This window comes from Pristiophorus japonicus, chromosome 4 (assembly GCF_044704955.1).
Source record: "Pristiophorus japonicus isolate sPriJap1 chromosome 4, sPriJap1.hap1, whole genome shotgun sequence".
In the NCBI taxonomy this organism is placed as follows: Eukaryota; Metazoa; Chordata; class Chondrichthyes; family Pristiophoridae; genus Pristiophorus; species Pristiophorus japonicus.
In genome coordinates, this window is record NC_091980.1 from 174,906,843 (window position 1) to 174,924,539 (window position 17,697).

At 43.7% G+C, this 17,697-nt stretch overlaps 1 protein-coding gene across 8 annotated transcripts in view; it reads left to right on the forward strand.

Annotated features, from left to right (window-relative positions):
* The window catches only part of pacs2 (phosphofurin acidic cluster sorting protein 2), a 353,460-nt gene that overhangs the window by 218,447 nt on the left and 117,316 nt on the right, over positions 1-17,697 (forward strand). For 7 of the 8 annotated variants that reach the window (XM_070878838.1, XM_070878841.1, XM_070878842.1 and 4 more), the window contains exons 3-6: positions 1,960-2,049; positions 14,202-14,327; positions 14,816-14,978; positions 16,483-16,556. In XM_070878838.1, coding sequence (XP_070734939.1) covers positions 1,960-2,049; positions 14,202-14,327; positions 14,816-14,978; positions 16,483-16,556 — 453 coding nt within the window. The remainder of the gene's footprint in view (positions 1-1,959; positions 2,050-14,201; positions 14,328-14,815; positions 14,979-16,482; positions 16,557-17,697) is intronic. The other variant, XM_070878840.1, reaches the window with a different exon arrangement.

Below are 17,697 nucleotides of genomic sequence, written 5' to 3' on the forward strand. Positions count from 1 at the left end.
ACTGAGACCAGGAACTGCAAAAGAGACTTTTTGTTGTCTGTAAGCAAGACCGCAAGACTAATAATATACATTTTATTTGTATATTATGCTTGCAACATCACATTACTATACGCGTTTCTGTCTAATCTGTGTCTAATGATTATATAACAAGCAACAGAAGCCGATGAGGTGCACAGATTTATTTATTGACCAGTGGATCTCCCATGAAAACAGTTTTATAGCATAAACCTGCTAAATCCCAATAGTTGTGTCTCCAACTTTCAGCAGAGCCCGCGATAGCTAGCAGCAACAAGATCTTTTTTTGTCTTTATGGCTCCTCCTGTTCACACTCTCTCTTTTCCTTCTGTCTTTTCACTTATTTGAGCCACTTCCTCCACTTGTATCAGCTTGTGTTGTTGACTGCTCAACCAGTCATTGCTGTTGTACCCTGTGTCCTCCACAAATGTGCCATTGGAGTGCAGGAAACAAACATAACAGGTTTAGGCAGAATCCAAGAAGAGACAAGAGTCAGGATTTTCTACTTCAATGCTCCTGGTGCACATCCAGAGTGTATTTTGGGAAATTCCACACCTCCAGTCTGTGATTTCTGACCATTATTAACAGTGATTGAAAAATCAAATAATTACAGTTAGAGTCTTTCAAATGTACGCTCCTGGTTTGACGTAGGAGTGCTAAAGCAGAAAATTCCCATCAAGAAGTGGGCACAGGATACATAGTGGCAGGGGACTTCGAAAGAAAGAAAGATTTCTGAAATTTGGATGATGGGGAGCGTTTGGTATGGCCTATTGAACTCGAGCAGTTTTATAGTTTGCCAGTGATCATCGACAATTACTGAGGACTAACTAATAATCGTTCACACTACTGCTATTTAAAATGTTGCATAAAAAATATAATATGCTCTGGAAAAGATTGCTAATTTTCTTGATCTTGTTCCTGACTTTTTTTCTGTCAATACTTTTGTGTGAAAATATTGTGTGCAAGAAAATAATTGCAGACTGAACGAGTTAAAGATAACAGTTTGCTTATAATATGTATATGAGTGTTATGAGCAGTAAGACATGTACTACTATATACAAGTTTGTTACACCTAGTAACATGCAATGTATTACTTCACTGATGCACAATGTACAGTGTATCAATATGGTTGGCAACATACTGTATTTACTATATACAGGAGTCTTAAGCTAAGCGAGACAATGTATTATTAACAGGAATGTTTTACCCAGTGACAGTGTATTATAATATACAAAATGCTATACCCAGTAACACATGGTGTATCATTCTACACAGGAGATTTTACACAGTATCGCACTCAGTTACTACATTCAGAAAGGTGTTCAAGGTTCTACTGCTTCTGACTGACTTGAGGTTCATTCTTATGGCTTACTGTCAGTCAAACCACCTGCACTTCTACAGGTGCCTCTTGCTCCAGATCCCTGCTCCAATTGGCTGCACTCACTCCAGGTCCCTGCTCTAATTGGTTCCACTCACTCCAGGTCCCTGCTCCAATTGGCTCCACTCACTCCAGATCTTCAGTCCTCTCACTCCATCCCTATTCCTAACGACCATAGGCCAGGCTCATTCCTTGAAGGATGGAAAGTGGAGTGATGGTGAGATCTGCTCCGGCTACTCCCCTGCACCTTCTAGTGGCCATCTCAAGAATGGGTTTGTCTATCTCGCTGCCAATCCCATCCTATAGGACAGCTTGGCCACATGCTCAGAATTTGCTGTATAACAATTTTAAATTAAAAACATGAGTTTGATTGCCCTATAGATTTGGAATGGCAAAAAGATTTGAGTTTAAAAAAAATACAAAGTTAGAGAAGGGGTAAAATATACTCGCATGAGGGGTGGGGGCTTTATTTTTTAATTGTTTCTTTAAATAATTACCAGTATTATACATCTTTTGAAAGAGTTTTATCACATTGCTCATTTTAATATCTGATATCTTTAATACAGGGTTCGAAAAGAATCTTGCGATCTCATGAGATTATACTGCCGCCTAGTGGTCTGGTGGAGACTGACCTCGCACTAACTTTTTCACTTCAGGTATCTGATTCATTTGCTTTTGCCATTTTCTCTTTGTGGAGCATTTTATTGGAAGATTTCTGAAACATGGTATAAATTGCCTTTCCACATGGTTACACAGTAAGGTCAGGAAGGCTATATATCCATCTTGGCTTATCCGCCCAGAGTCAGCATGGGAAAATCTGTTATATATTATGTAATGTACTAGAAAAAAAGGTGAAAATATACTCACTTTCATGTTTATGTGACATGTCTTAGCAATTTATGGGAGCAATGGTTTGTTCAAAATAATACGATATAAACTGAGACTATGCCTCTATGAATAGAGGCATCAAGTACAAAAGCAAGGCAGTTATGGTAAACCTTTATAAATCACTGGTTAGGCCCCGGCTAGAGTATTGTGTTTAATTCTGGGCCCCACACTTCAGGAAGATGTCAAGGCCTTGGAGAGGGTACAGAGGAAATTTACCAGAATGGTACCAGGGATGAGGGACTTCAGTTATGTGGAGAAACTGGGATTATTCTCCTTCGAGCAGAGAAGGTTAAGGGGAGATTTAATAGAGATGTTCAAAATTATGAAGGATTTTAATAGAGCTGATAGGGAGAAATTGTTTCACTGGCAGGAGGATTAGTAACCACAGGACACAGATTTAAAATAATTGGCAAAAAATCCAGGGGGGAAATTAAAAATTTTTTCACGCAGCGAGTTGTTACGATCTGGAATGCACTACCTGAAAGGGTGATGGAAGCAGATTTAATAATAACTTTCAAAAAGGAATTGGATATATACTTAAAAAGGAGTCATTTGCAGAGCTTTGATGAAAGAGCAGTTAAGTGAGACTAATTGTATAGCTCTTTCGAAGAGCTGGTACAGGCATGATGGGCCGAATGGCGGCCTCCTGTGCTGTATGATATGCAGACTCATTGGGCTAGACTTTCGCATTCATTTTCAGCGGTTTTCTCAGCAGTTCAGCTGTTTTTTGATGATAAAACCGCCCGGCGAAAGTTTCCTCTTTATTTTTTTAAAGAGTTCCGCCCACATTTTGAAAAGACCGCCGGGTAGCAAACTGCCCATGTGCACCGCCGAGAAAACCACCAGGATCTAAGTTTGGCCTCGCTGGAGGCCGAGGAAACCGCCCATAAAAAGCTGCCTGAAACAGAGCGGTAGGTGCATACCCTGCAAAGATTATTTTTTAAATTCTAAAACAGCGATTACGTTAAAAAGTGTCTTGAGAATGTTTTATAACTTTTTATTTTTTGTTTAAGCGAAAAAATATTTTTTGAGTTTTCCCCCCTCCCTAATCCCAACCGCAGCCTCGGAGTAAATTTTTTAAAAAAATGTAAGAACCACCCGTTCTCGCTGCTTTTGGCTGTAACCGCCCAGAAACAGTCAAGAATCTTATTGTAAGAACCATTTTATCGCCGGGTGGTTTTAATTACCTAATTAGTGGAAACTTTCACCAGCGTTAACTGATGAAGCTTAGCGCTATTATCTGGGCGGCAATCTGTCGGTGAGGGCCTTGGGGAAAGTCTACCCCGTTGATCAGTAGAAGTGGTTTGTTGCTGGAAGTGCTTAATTGCCCCTCTGGTTTACTGAGAGACTTAACATTGTCACTGCCTCATAAGGCTTTTTAATTTAAAGTTGTCATACTCCGTCGGCAACTTTCAGTGTGCAATCTCGGAATTTGTTGCAAGATTTTTCACTGCTAAAAGGCACTTGCCCTAATGACTAAAGATGAAACAACGATGATGTACATTGGAGGTTTTATTTCTACATGATTTTTACCCTTTTTAAACAAAATTTTGGATATGAAAAAAATGATATAAGTTTACACCACAGCAGGGTGCCATTCGGCCCATCGTGTCTCTGCTGGTTTTATGCTACAACAATCCAAAACCAAATCCTATTACCCTGCTCTCTGTCCATAGCCCCATATCTTTCTCTACTTCAAATGCTGATCTACTTTTCCTTTACAAGATGTTCTTCAACCTCGCTCCCTTTGGATGTTTCCGCAGCACCCTGTTTAAAGGCATTTCTTTTAATCTCTCTCAATGACCATTTTAAATTGATGACTCCCCCCTTCATCACTTATTCTCCAGCCACCAGAAATAATCCTTCACGCTATCAAAACCCTTACTAGTGTAAAAAAACTTCAATTAAATCTCCTCTTAACCTTTCCAGTATTTTTCCTTTTAAATGCGTTCTCGTTCGTAACGTTGTCTAGGTGAATCTATGCTGTACGCTCTCTGTGGCTTTAATGTCCTATCTATAATGGGGTCCCCAAAACTGTACACTAAGGAAATATAGGTTTTGTAGGGTATTTAGAGGGATTGGATTTGAAGGGGTTAAATGACTCTAGCTTCACCTGAAACTGCTGTCCTGTTAAATGAATTGCTTTTTGACCAAATGCTAGAGACACAGGATAGCTAATGGCTGGAGTGGTATAAAGGTTGTGACGCTTTGCACATGGCTGTCCAGGGAACAAAGAGGACAGTTGGTAATTGGTGGAAATTTATTGCGGAAAGGCAAGAGAGAGGGAAAAAAAGAAGGGTATATAAGGAAGTGAATGAGAATAGAATCTTATAGAAGACTGAAAAGGGAGCAACAAGGAAAGATGAATGTGAACGAAGCAAAGGAAATATGGGACGGCATCACATCTTCGAACAATTGAACAGTCAGAATTGACTACAGCACACTGACTGTGACCTAACCATTGCCTTGAACGAAGTTATCATGACCTCTTTGCTCTTGTACTTTATCCATATTTATGAAACCCATGATGTGTTTTTTACTAGCATTTTCACAGAATTATGTATTTGTTCTCCAGGTCTCTGCTCCCTTCTGCTTTCCAATAAGAAAAATCATTTTGTAAATAATGAGCATATATAAGGAATATGATTTCCACCATGTGCCTGTAACCACTTGTCGTCCTGATTCAATAGTCAAACTTCAATTAAAAAAATTTGTGGAACACTTTTAATCTTTTTGTCTTAAACTCCCAACATCACCAACAGTCCATGATTGTAGTGCACTCTCATGATAGACCAAATGGACCAACACCCATTCATGTTTCATTTCTCAAATAAAGGAAACTGGTGAAAAATCAGTTTGGCTCATCAAGCAATGAAGAGTATTAGAATTGATTGTGGTTAGCGTCTGTTTGTGACTAAATTGTTTTGTTACATACAATCATAGTAATATGACAGGCCGGAAAAAAACCCCAGCTGGTCCATCAAACCTGCCCCACATTCATGATGCCTGGAGCACTTTTCTACCCCACTCTGCAGCTATGCAATATCCTGGGAGAGGCAAAACAACAGAAAGAAAACCCCAAGGCCAATAGGGGAAAATTCCTCTTTGACCCCCTCAGGCCATCAAAGCCAGTGCAGGATATCACATGGGCCATGCGTACATTAACTGTTAATCCACTTTTTATATGATGCAATCGCTGCCCCAGCCAAGAACCGGTTCAGGTCCCTCTTGAAGGCGTGTTGAGAGTCAGCACCTACTGCAACAGCTGGCAACGCATTCCAGAGGCTCATAATTCTCTGGGGGATAAAATAACCCTGTACCTTTTGCCTTTAAACAGTGGTAACTTTTGGTAGTGTGGCAGAGTCCTCCATGATCAGGCATCAATCTGTTTCCATGTTTCCTTTCACTGATTATTTCCAGTCTTGTCATTTTCTGGGTGTAGCTCTCAACGGAGGTTGGACCTTCCCATTGTCAAGGGAAGGAATGTCAAAGTATGTGACGGGATGGCCCTCAAAAGGATGAAGCTATGAGGAAGAATGGAGACAGTGGGCTCCTCAGACTTGAAAGGAGATAAGTGGAAGGGAATCTTGTAGATTTATGCAAGATATTCCATGCTACAGATAAGGTAAACCCAGCATCCACTGAGAGAGGGGGAGGAAGAAAAGTGAATGACTTCAAACTGGGATAAAGTAAATTTGGAACAGATGTCCAGTTCTTTTTCTCACTCTGTGATTCAAGCGTAGAACTTTTCAGAGATTGAAACTCGACCCCGGATTGCGGAACTTCTGGGCAAGATAGTGGAGGCAAGGACCCAGGGCTCATTTCAGAAATGTCTTGATGTTATGGTGGGTGGGGAGAATGATGGTGTCTTTCTAAATGGATGGGCTAAGGTGGACTTCTTCACCTCTCCCTGTCCGGCGTAAATTAGGCAGATGTTTTTAATGAGTTATGAGGCTTGGAAAGTCTTCATTATCTCAGTCAACGTGTTATTTGCGCAGGAGTGATCAATCAACCCATAAATAAAACAATGCTACATTCTATTATTTTAATATATTCTCTTTAAAACCAGACACTTTTTACAGTACCTTAATATTTTTCTGGATGTTGCTATTTTAATGAGTACTTGTTATATAAGTCACAATGACTGGGTGCCTGTACTGTACTGCGTAATAGAGGATAAGCAGATCAATCTGAAGGTCAACACTGTTGCAATCCGGGGTCAAATTTCAATCTCTGAAAAGTTTTGCAGATACTGTAGTCCCATTTTAGCATGTACCAGTTCACTTGGAAAACCAGCAGTGAAATTTCATCCTCTGGGTCCCTTACCTGTAAAGGTCAACCAGCGTGTGCTCCCTCCATGGTGCTCTCCACTCCCTGCGGAGCTCTTCCCCTCCCCCCCCGCCCCCCCCATACGCGCTCCCTCCCTGCAGAGCTCTCCCCTCCCCGCCGAGCTCTTCCCCACACGCACGCCCTCCCTGCAGAGCTCTCCCCCACAGGCACCCCCTCTCTGCTGAGCTCCCCCCTCCCAAGCTCGTGCGCCCCCTCCCTGCAGAGCTCGCCCCCACAGGCGCCCCCTCTCTGCCGAGCTCCCCCCTCCCAAGCTCGTGCACCCCCTCCCTGCGGGGATCTCTCACATGCAGCGTTGTCCCTGTTAATTTCATGAGACATCGGTCCTTGCTGCAGCTGCCTCCATTGTTCCCTGATAACCTGAAAAAGAAAAGAAACAAAAGGGGGCAACTTGTTAGGGTCTGTGCAGAGAGCAATTGAAATTAAGGCAGCAATTAATGAATATGATATAATTGGCATCACGGAGACATGGCTCCAGGGTGACCAAGGCTGGGAACGCAACATCCATGGGTATTCAACATTCAGGAAAGATAGACAGAAAGGAAAAGGAGGTGGGGTAGCGTTGCTAGTTAAAGAGGAAATTAACACAATAGTAAGGAAGGACATTAGCTTGGATGATGTGGAATCTGTATGGGTGGAGCTGCGGAATACCAAAAGGCAGAAAACGCTAGTGGGAGTTGTATACAGACCACCAAACAGTAGTCGTGAGGTTGGGGACAACACTAAACAAGAAATTAGGGATGCATGCAATAAAGGTGCAGCAGTTATCATGGGCGACTTTAATCTACATATAGATTGGGCTAACCAAACTGGTAGCAATACGGTGGAGGAGGATTTCCTGGAGTGTATTAGGGATAGTTTTTGTAAAGTCCTGTCCCTGCAGTACAGATTCACACGAGGCACATACTGAAGTCAAGGTCACTCAGGACCTGCATCTTTATTACACAGCTCTCGAATGCCACACTTGCCTTAGACCTGTCCTTATATACCTGTCTGGGACAGGTATCCAGTGTCTCCTGCAAGTGCACCCCTGGTGGTAAGGTAAGCTTGTGGTTACAGGTCATCTCTAGTTACAGTCATGTATAGCATGGTAAGATACAGTTATGTACAGTAGCGTGAGATACATGACAGTTCTCTAGACCAATATGTTGAGGAACCAACTAGAGGGCTGGCCATCCTAGACTGGGTGATGTGTAATGAGAAAGGACTAATTAGCAATCTTGTTGTGCGAGGCCCCTTGAGGAAGAGTGACTATAATATGGTAGAATTCTTTATCAAAATGGAGAGTGACACAGTTAATTCAGAGTCTAGGGTCCTGAACTTAAGGAAAGATAACTTTGATGGTATGAAACGTGAATTGGCTAGAATAGACTGGCAAATGATAGTTAAAGGATTGACGGTGGATAGACAATGGCAAACATTTAAAGATCACATGGATGAATTTCAACAATTGTACATCCCTGTCTGGAGTAAAAATGAAATGGGGAAGGTGGCTCAACTGTGGCTAACAAGAGAAATTAAGTATAGTGTTAAATCTAAGGAAGAGGCATATAAATTGGTCAGAAAAAGCAGCAAACCTGAGGACTGGGAGAAATTTAGAATTCAGCAGAGGAGGACAAAGGGTTTAATTAGGAGGGGGAAAATAGAGTATGAGAGGAAGCTTGCTGGGAACATAAAAACTGACTGCAAAAGCTTCTATAGATATGTGAAGAGAAAAAGATTAGTGAAGACAAACGTAGGTCCCTTGCAGTCGAATTCAGGTAAATTTATAATGGAGAACAAAGAAATGGCAGACAAGTTGAACAAATACTTTGGTTCTGTCTTCACGAAGGAAGACACAAATAACCTTCCGGAAATACTAGAGGACCGAGGGTCTAATGAGATGGAGGAACTGAAGGAAATCCTTATTAGGCGGGAAATTGTGTTAGGGAAATTGATGGGATTGAAGGCCGATAAATTCCCAGGGCCTGATAGTCTGCATCCCAGAGTACTTAAGGAAGTGGCCCTAGAAATAGAGGATGCATTGGTGATCATTTTCCAACAGTCTATCGACTCTGGATCAGTTCCTATGGACTCGAGGGTAGCTGCAAAACAGATACACCGCTTTGAGTACTGTTGAGGGGGATGACTCATCAGGGGAGGGCAGCAGCAGCCAAGTTCATGGCACCGTGGCTGGCTCTGCAGCACAGAAGGGCAGGAAAAAGAGTGGGAGAGCGATAGTGATTGGGGATTCAATGGTAAGGGGAATAGATAGGCGTTTCTGCGGCCGCAACTGAGACTGTTACCTCCCTGGTGCAAGGGTCAAGGATGTCTCGGAGCGGGTGCAGGACATTCTGAAAAGGGAGGGTGAACAGCCAGTTGTTGTGGTGCACATTGGTACCAACGATATAGGTAAAAAAAAAAAAGGGATGAGGTCCTACGAGACGTATTTAAGGAGCTAGGAGCTAAATTAAAACGTAGGACCTCAAAAGTAGTAATCTCAGGATTGCTACCAGTGCCACGAGCTAGTCAGAGTAGGAATCGCAGGATAGCTCAGATGAATACGTGGCTTGAACAGTGGTGCAGCAGGGAGGTATTCAAATTCCTGGGGCATTGGAACCGGTTCTGGGGGAGGTGGGACCAGTACAAACCGGACGGTCTGCACCTGGGCAGGACCGGAACCAAAGTCCTCGGGGGAGTGTTTGCTAGTGCTGTTGGGGAGGAGTTAAACTAATATGGCAGGGGGATGGGAACCAATGCAGGGAGACAGAGGGAAACAAAATGGAGACAAAAGCAAAAGACACAAAAGAGATGAGTAAAAGTGGAGGGCCGAGAAACCCAAGGCAAAAAACAAAAACTGTACAGCAAAATTCTAATGGGTCAAAGTGTAATAAAAAGGCAAGCATGAAAGCTCGGTGCCTCAATGCAAGGAGTATTCGGAACCCAGGAGAGGGCTCTGAGCGAGTTAGAGTGGGTGAGAGCGCAGATGAACAGGACCCCAAGAAAGAATGCAAAAGGCAGGAGGCAACAGAGCAGAGTAGCACTGGGGTAAGTGTAAACCACAAGGTGATAGGAAGGACAATATGTATGAACATAAAGGGGCTGCAGGAGGGGTCAAAACCAAAAATCATGGTTTAAAAACTAGTATTAAAACACTCTACCTGAACGCACGCAGCATTCGAAATAAAGTAAATGAGTTGACGGCACAAATCATTACAAATGGGTATGATTTGGTGGCCATCACAGAAACGTGGTTGCAGGGGGGCCAAGACTGGAAATTAAACATACAGGGGTATCTGACAATTCCGAAAGATAGACAAGAAGGGAAAGGAGGTGGGGTAACTCTGTTAATAAAGGATGATATCAGGGCAGTTGTGAGAGACGATATTGGCTCTAATGAACAAAATGTTGAATCATTGTGGGTGGAAATTAGAGATAGTAAGGGGAAAAAGTCACTGGCGGGCGTAGTTTATAGGCCCCCAAATAATAACTTCATGGTGGGGCGGGCAGTAATCAAGGGAATAATGGAGGCATGTGAAAAAGGAACGGCAGTATCATTGGGGATTTTAACCTACATATCGATTGGTCAAATCAAATCGCACGGGGTAGCCTTGAGGAGGAATTCATAGAATGCATACGGGATTGTTTCTTAGATCAGTATGTTACAGAACCTACAAGGGAGCAAGCTATCTTAGATCTGGTCCTGTGTAATGAGACAGGAATAATAAACGATCTCCTAGTAAAAGATCCTCTTGGAATGAGTGATCACAGTATGGTTGAATTTGTAATACAGATTGAGGGTGAGGAAGTAGTGTCTCAAACGAGTGTACTATGCTTAAACAAAGGGGACGACAGTGGGATGAGGGCAGAGTTGGCTAAAGTAGACTGGAAACACAGACTAAACGGTGGCACAATTGAGGAACAGTGGAGGACTTTTAAGGAGTTCTTTCATAGTGCTCAACAAAAATATATTCCAGTGAAAAAGAAGGGCGGTAAGAGAAGGGATAACCAGCCGTGGATAACCAAGGAAATAAAGGAGAGTATCAAATTAAAAACCAATGTGTATAAGGTGGTCAAGGTTAGTGGGAAACTAGAAGATTGGCAAAATTTTAAATGATAGCAAAGAATGACTAAGAAAGCAATAAGGAAAGCTAGATTACGAAAGTAAACTTGCGCAAAACATAAAAACAGATAGTAAAAGCTTTTACCGATATATAAAACGGAAAAGAGTGACTAAAGTAAATGTTGGTCCCTTAGAAGATGAGAAGGGGGATTTAATAATGGGAAATGTGGAAATGGCTGAGACCTTAAATAATTATTTTGCTTCGGTTTTCACAGTGGAAGACACAAAAACCATGCCAAAAATTGCTGGTCACGGGAATGTGAGAAGGGAGGACCTTGAGATAATCACTATCACTAGGGAGGTAGTGCTGGATAGGCTAATGGGACTCAAGGTAGACAAGTCCCCAGGTCCGGATGAATTGCATCCCAGGGTATTAAAAGAGATGGCGGAAGTTATAGCAGATGCATTCGTTATAATCTACCAAAATTCTCAGGACTCTGGGGAGGTACCAGCAGATTGGAAAGCAGCTAATGTAATGCCTCTGTTTAAAAAAGGGGGCAGACAAAAGGCAGGTAACTATAGGCCGGTTAGTTTAACATCTGTAGCGGGGAAAATGCTTGAAGCTATCATTAAGGAAGAAATAGCGGGACATCTCGATAGGAATAGTGCAATCAAGCAGACGCAACATGGATTCATGAAGGGGAAATCATGTTTAACTAATTTACTGGAATTCTTTGAGAATATAATGAGCATGGTGGATAGAGGTGTACCGATGGATGTGGTGTATTTAGATTTCCAAAAGGCATTCGATAAGGTGCCACACAAAAGGCTACTGCAGAAGATAAAGGTACACGGAGTCAGAGGAAATGTATTAGCATGGATAGAGAATTGGCTGGCTAACAGAAAGCAGAGAGTCGGGATAAATGTGTCCTTTTCGGGTTGGAAATCGGTGCTTTGTGGTGTGCCACAGGGATCGGTGCTGGGACCACAACTGTTTACAATATACATAGATGACCTGGAAGAAGGGACAGAGTGTAGTGTAACAAAATTTGCAGATGACACAAAGATTCGTGGGAAAGCGGGTTGTGTAGAGGACACAGAGAGGCTGCAAAGAGATTTAGATAGGTTAAGCGAATGGACTAAGGTTTGGCAGATGGAATACAATGTCGGAAAATGTGAGGTCATCCACCTTGGAAAAAAAACAGTAAAGGGGAATATTATTTGAATGGGGAGAAATTACAACATGCTGCGGTGCAGAGGGAGCTGGGGGTCCTTGTGCGTGAATCCCAAAAAATTAGTTTGCAGGTGCAGCAGGTAATCAGGAAGGCGAATGGAATGTTGGCCTTCATTGCGAGAGGGATGGAGTACAGAAGCAGGGAGGTCCTGCTGCAACTGTGTAGTGTATTGGTGAGGCCACACCTGGAGTACTGCGTGCAGTTTTGGTCACCTTACTGAAGGAAGGATATACTAGCTTTGGAGCGGGTACAGAGACAATTCACTAGGCTGATTCCAGAGATGAGGGGGTTACCTTATGATGATAGATTGAGTAGACTGGGTCTTTACTCGTTGGAGTTCAGAAGGATGAGGGGTGATCTTATAGAAACATTTAAAATAATGAAAGGGATCGACACGATAGAGGCAGAGAGGTTGTTTCCACTGGTCGGGGAGACTAGAACTAGGGAGCACAGCCTCAAAATACGGGGGAGCCAATTTAAAACTGAGTTGAGAAGGAATTTCTTCTCCCAGAGGGTTGTGAATCTGTGGAATTCTCTGCCCAAGGAAGCAGTTGAGGCTAGCTCATTGAATGTATTCAAATCACAGATAGATAGATTTTTAACCAATAAGGGAATTCAGGGTTACGGGGAGCGGGAGGGTAAGTGGAGCTGAGTCCACGGCCAGATCAGCCATGATCTTGTTGAATGGCGGAGCAGGCTTGAGGGGCTATATGGCCTACTCCTGTTCCTAATTCTTATGTTCTTATGTTAATGTAACATCACTTTTTAAAAAGGGAGGGAGAGAGAAAATGGGTAATTATAGACCGGTTAGCCTGACATCAGTAGTGGGGAAAATGTTGGAATCAATTATTAAAGATGAAATAGCAGCACATTTGGAAAGCAGTGACCGGATCGGTCCAAGTCAGCATGGATTTATGAAAGGGAAATCATGCTTGACAAATCTTCTGAAATTTTTTGAGGATGTAACTAGTAGAGTTGACGAGGGAGAACCAGTGGATGTGGTGTATTTTGGACTTTCAAAAGGCTTTTGACAAGGTCCCACACAAGAGATTAGTGTGCAAAATTAAAGCACATGGTATTGGGGGTAATGTATTGATGTGGATAGAGAACTGGTTGGCAGACAGGAAGCAGAGATTGGGATAAACGGGTCCTTTTCAGAATGGCAGGCAGTGACTAGTGGAGTGCTGCAGGGCTCAGTGCTGGGACCCCAGCTATTTACAATATACATTAATGATTTAGATGAAGGAATTGAGTGTAATATCTCCAAGTTTGCAGATGACACTATGCTGGGTGGCAGTGTGAGCTGTGAGGAGGACGCTAAGAGGCTGCAGGGTGACTTAGACAAGTTCGGTGAGTGGGCAAACGCATGGCAGATGCAGTATAATGTGGATAAATGTGAGGTTATCCACTTTGGGGGCAAAAACACAAAGGCAGAATATTATCTGAATGGTGGCAGATTAGGAAAAGGGGAGGTGCAACGCGACGTGGGTGTCATGGTACATCAACCATTGAAGGTTGGCATGCAGGTACAGCAGGTGGTGAAGAAGGCAAATGGTATGTTGGCCTTCATAGCTAGGGGATTTGAGTATAAGAGCAGGGAGGTCTTACTGCAGTTGTACAGGGCCTTGGTGAGTCTTCACCTGGAATATTGTGTTCAGTTTTGGTCTCCTAATCTGAGGAAAGACGTTCTTGCTGTTGAGGGAGTGCAGCAAAGGTTCACCAGACTGATTCCCGGAATGGCATATGAGGAGAGACTGGATTGACTCGGCCTATATTCACTGGAGTTTAGAAGGATGAGAGGCGATCTCATAGAAACATATAAAATTCTGAAGGGACTGGACAGGTTAGATGCAGGATGAATGTTCCCAATGTTGGAGACGTCTAGAACCAGAGGACATAGTCTAAGGATAAGGGTTAAGCCATTTCGGACTGAGATGAGGAGAAACTTCTTCACTCAGAGAGTTGTTAACCTGTGGAATTCTCTACCGCAGAGAGTTGTTGATGCCAGTTCATTCGATATATTCAAGAGGGAATTAGATATAGCCCTTACTGCTGAAGGAATCAAGGGGTTTAGAGAGAAAGCAGGAAAGGGGTACTGAGGTGAATGATCAGCCATGATCTTATTGAATGGTGGTGCAGGCTCGAAGGGCCGAATGGCCTACTCCTGCACCTATTTTCTGTGTTTACCAACCTTCATGTTTTCTCTCTGCACAATTAACTTTAGCAGGAATTACCAGTCGGAGGGCCAATTCACCTTGATGCTGCTCTGTAATGTATGGCTATTTTTTTCCAACAGTACCCTCATTTCCTCAAAAGAGAAGGCAACAAACTGCAAATCATGCTTCAGCGACGAAAGCGGTACAAGAACCGGACAATCCTGGGATACAAGACTCTGGCGGTGGGTTCCATCAATATGGCTGAGGTGAGACAGGGCAAAAGAACCAAACCGGGGCAGCTTTTGTTACTGTTCTGGTCTGAGGTAGTGGGCGTAATTTTGACTTTGTGCGATAGTATAAAATAAGCGATAGCAAATCGGCAGCCCCTTTTACATCTCTCCCAATTTTTATTTCCATTGACTGACTTCAATGGAAATAAAACACACGAGATGTAAAATGGGCTGCCGATTCACTATCACTCATTTTACACTGTCACACACAGTCAAAATTACCCTCGTGTCTACTAACACATTGACTGGTGATGGATATCACAAGGTCAAAAACCATGGAAATTAAGTGTGAATTGTTAAATGTGAATGTAAAAGGTCCCATGGCACTATTTTGAAGAGGAGCAGGGGAGTTCCCCCAGAATCCTGGCCAATATTTATCCCTTGACCAACATCACGAAAACACAGACAACAGTACATTTACAAGTAGTAAGTATGCTTATTTGTGCTCCCATTCTGTAATGCAGGTGATGCAGCACCCAACAGAAGGTGGCCAGATCCTCACTCTGTTCAGTAACCTCAAGCAAGCCGCAGTAAAAGTGGCTGAAATCTGGATCTTTGCACTGTCCAGCCAGCCAATTGACCACGAGGACAGTGCAATGCAGCCTAGTCAGAAAATAAAATCGACAGGTGGGATTGCATCACGAGTTATATTGTAAGAAAATGTGTTTTTGAAAAAGAAATTGCCTTCACCCCATTAATCAGTACTGATATTCGATTGAGTTGTATATTAAGGTGTACAAACAATAGATGCTGTCTTAGTTTAGAAAGGTACACTGGGTTTATTAGTGTTTTGGCACCAATTCACTGCAAAGAAAATCACACACAAGCTCTTCAGTGTTGTGCTACGGGATTCTTGTGGAGGTCCTTTAGATCCATCATTTCAAATTATACCCACCACAACCACTATCAGTGATCTGCCTGGAACCACCAGTGCCTCTCTCCAATATTACACAGCTCAAAATGCTCTCCAGACACAGCCCGAGTTTCGAACGGCAGTGTCTATAAATTGTGCTGCTGGGCACTTCCTCGCAGTTCAGTTTCACAAATCTGCCACTTTACTTCTAGAATTGAGTTGCAACATTGCACACCATTGCAAGGGACGGAGGTGTTCGAGTTGCTTAGTCTCTCAGTATCTAAAAAAATACTGATCTGCATAAAGCTTTCCCATTTCCCCTCTACCCTCACCTACAACAAGAAGCACGAGGAACTCTTTGTCACTACGATTGAGACCATCTGTTCATCTGCTTCTACTGCAGCCCCACTTCCTCTTGCTCATCAAGCTAAACCTCCCGCAGGGTTCTCCCTGCCCGAGCCCTGAGTGCATGTCATTTTTCTCATTTCTCCTCTGTATCGTCCCCGTGCCTTCTCCGAGCTGATCGTGTCCATTTGACCCACCTTGTGCTCCCTTAAATCCATTCCCACTAAACTGCTGACCATCCAACTTCCATTCCTGGTCCCTATGCTAGCTGACTACCCGCCAGCCACTGTCTCAGGCTTAAACCAAACTGTTTGCAACCTCGGTGTCCTATTCGACCTGAGCTGACTTCTACCTCTAACATCGCCCATCTCCACACCTGCCTCAGAACATCTGCTGCCAAAACCCTCATCAATACTTTAGTCACCTCCAGACATGACTATTCCAGTGCTCTCCAGGCCAGCCTCCCATTTTTCACCCTCCATAAACTTCAGCTCATCCAAAAATCTTTTGCCCATTTCTTAACCCGTATCCAGTCCCATTCACCCATCACCCCATGCTCATTGATCTACATTGGCTCCAATTTAACATTCTCTTGTGTTCAAATCCCTTCATGGTCTCATCGCTTACTATCTCTAGTTCTGCAACCCTCTGAGAACTGTTTTGAGACATTTTAGAAATTAAATGTGGGGCTGTTAAAGCATTAAAACTATCTCCCTGCATGAGCATCATTTTTAGAATTTAATAAAATCCTAGGAAATCCCTGACTATCCATGTCATTTTTACCATGCACAATTTCTACTTGGCTTAAACCACAGATATTCCATGAAGAGCTTCATTTATTAGGCTGTGATGCTTCTCGCATCGCAGGCTCTGTTGTGTAATGCGCGAGAAATAAATTTATAATTTGAAGTCATCTTTCTGTTATTTTCACAGATAATTACTCGGAGGAAGAGTATGAAAGTTTTTCTTCTGAGCAGGAAGCCAGTGATGATGCAGTCCAAGGACAAGTATGTAACACTGGAAATGGTCACAGATGTTTCTGATGGTTAGGGGCATGGCAGGGTCTGTGCTGGTTTGGAGCATGGCAGGGTCTGTGCTGGTTAGGGGCATGGCAGGGTCTGTGCTGGTTAGCGGCATGGCAGGGTCTGTGCTGGTTAGCGGCATGGCAGGGGTCTGTGCTGGTTAGGGGCATGGCAGGGGTCTGTGCTGGTTAGGGGCATGGCAGGGGTCTGTGCTGGTTAGGGGCATGGCAGGGTCTGTGCTGGTTAGGGGCATGGCAGGGTCTGTGCTGGTTAGGGGCATGGCAAGGTATGTGCTGGTTAGGGGCATGGCAGGGGTCTGTGCTGGTTAGGGGCATGGCAGGGGTCTGTGCTGGTTAGGGGCATGGCAGGGTCTGTGCTGGTTAGGGGCATGGCAGGGTCGGTGCTGGTTAGGGGCATGGCAGGGTCGGTGCTGGTTAGGGGCATGGCAGGATCGGTGCTGGTTCGGGGCATGGCAGGGTCGGTGCTGGTTAGGGGCATGGCAGAGTAGGTGCTGATTAGGGGCATGGCAGGGTCGGTGCTGGTTAGGGGTAGGACAGGGTAGGTGCTGGTTAGGGGTAGGACAGGGTAGGTGCTGGTTATGGGCATGGCGGGGTTCGATGCTGGTTAGGAGCATGGCAGGGTTGATGCTGTTTAGGGGCATGGTAGGGTAGATGCTGTTTAGAGATTATGGCGGGGTTAGGTGCTGGTTAAGGGCATGGCGGGGTTAGGTACTGGTTAGGGCCATGGCAGAATAGAAATTGGGTATAAATATGGCATATCAGTATCCGAGTAGAGCATTGTCGTGGCATGGCAGTGGAGTAGCAGGTGTGGGTTGTGGCAGGCTGGAGCTGGGTTGGGGTGTGCTGAATAAGGGCAAGTTACTGGCATGACGGTAGGAGCTACGTTGGAACGGGGCAGGGTAGGAGCTGGACAGGATATTAGGATCATACATAGTCAATTGCCTCTAGAACTGAAGGTATGTGTAGTATATTCAGCCCATTGTGTTTTCTTTTCTGCTGATGAGAGTGAATTGGAAATCTTTGCTCGGGTCCTGTGTGTCATAAGAGACGAGAAAAGTGCAAAAGAGGCTGTCCATTTAAAATAAAAAACAGACTTCTGATGTTTA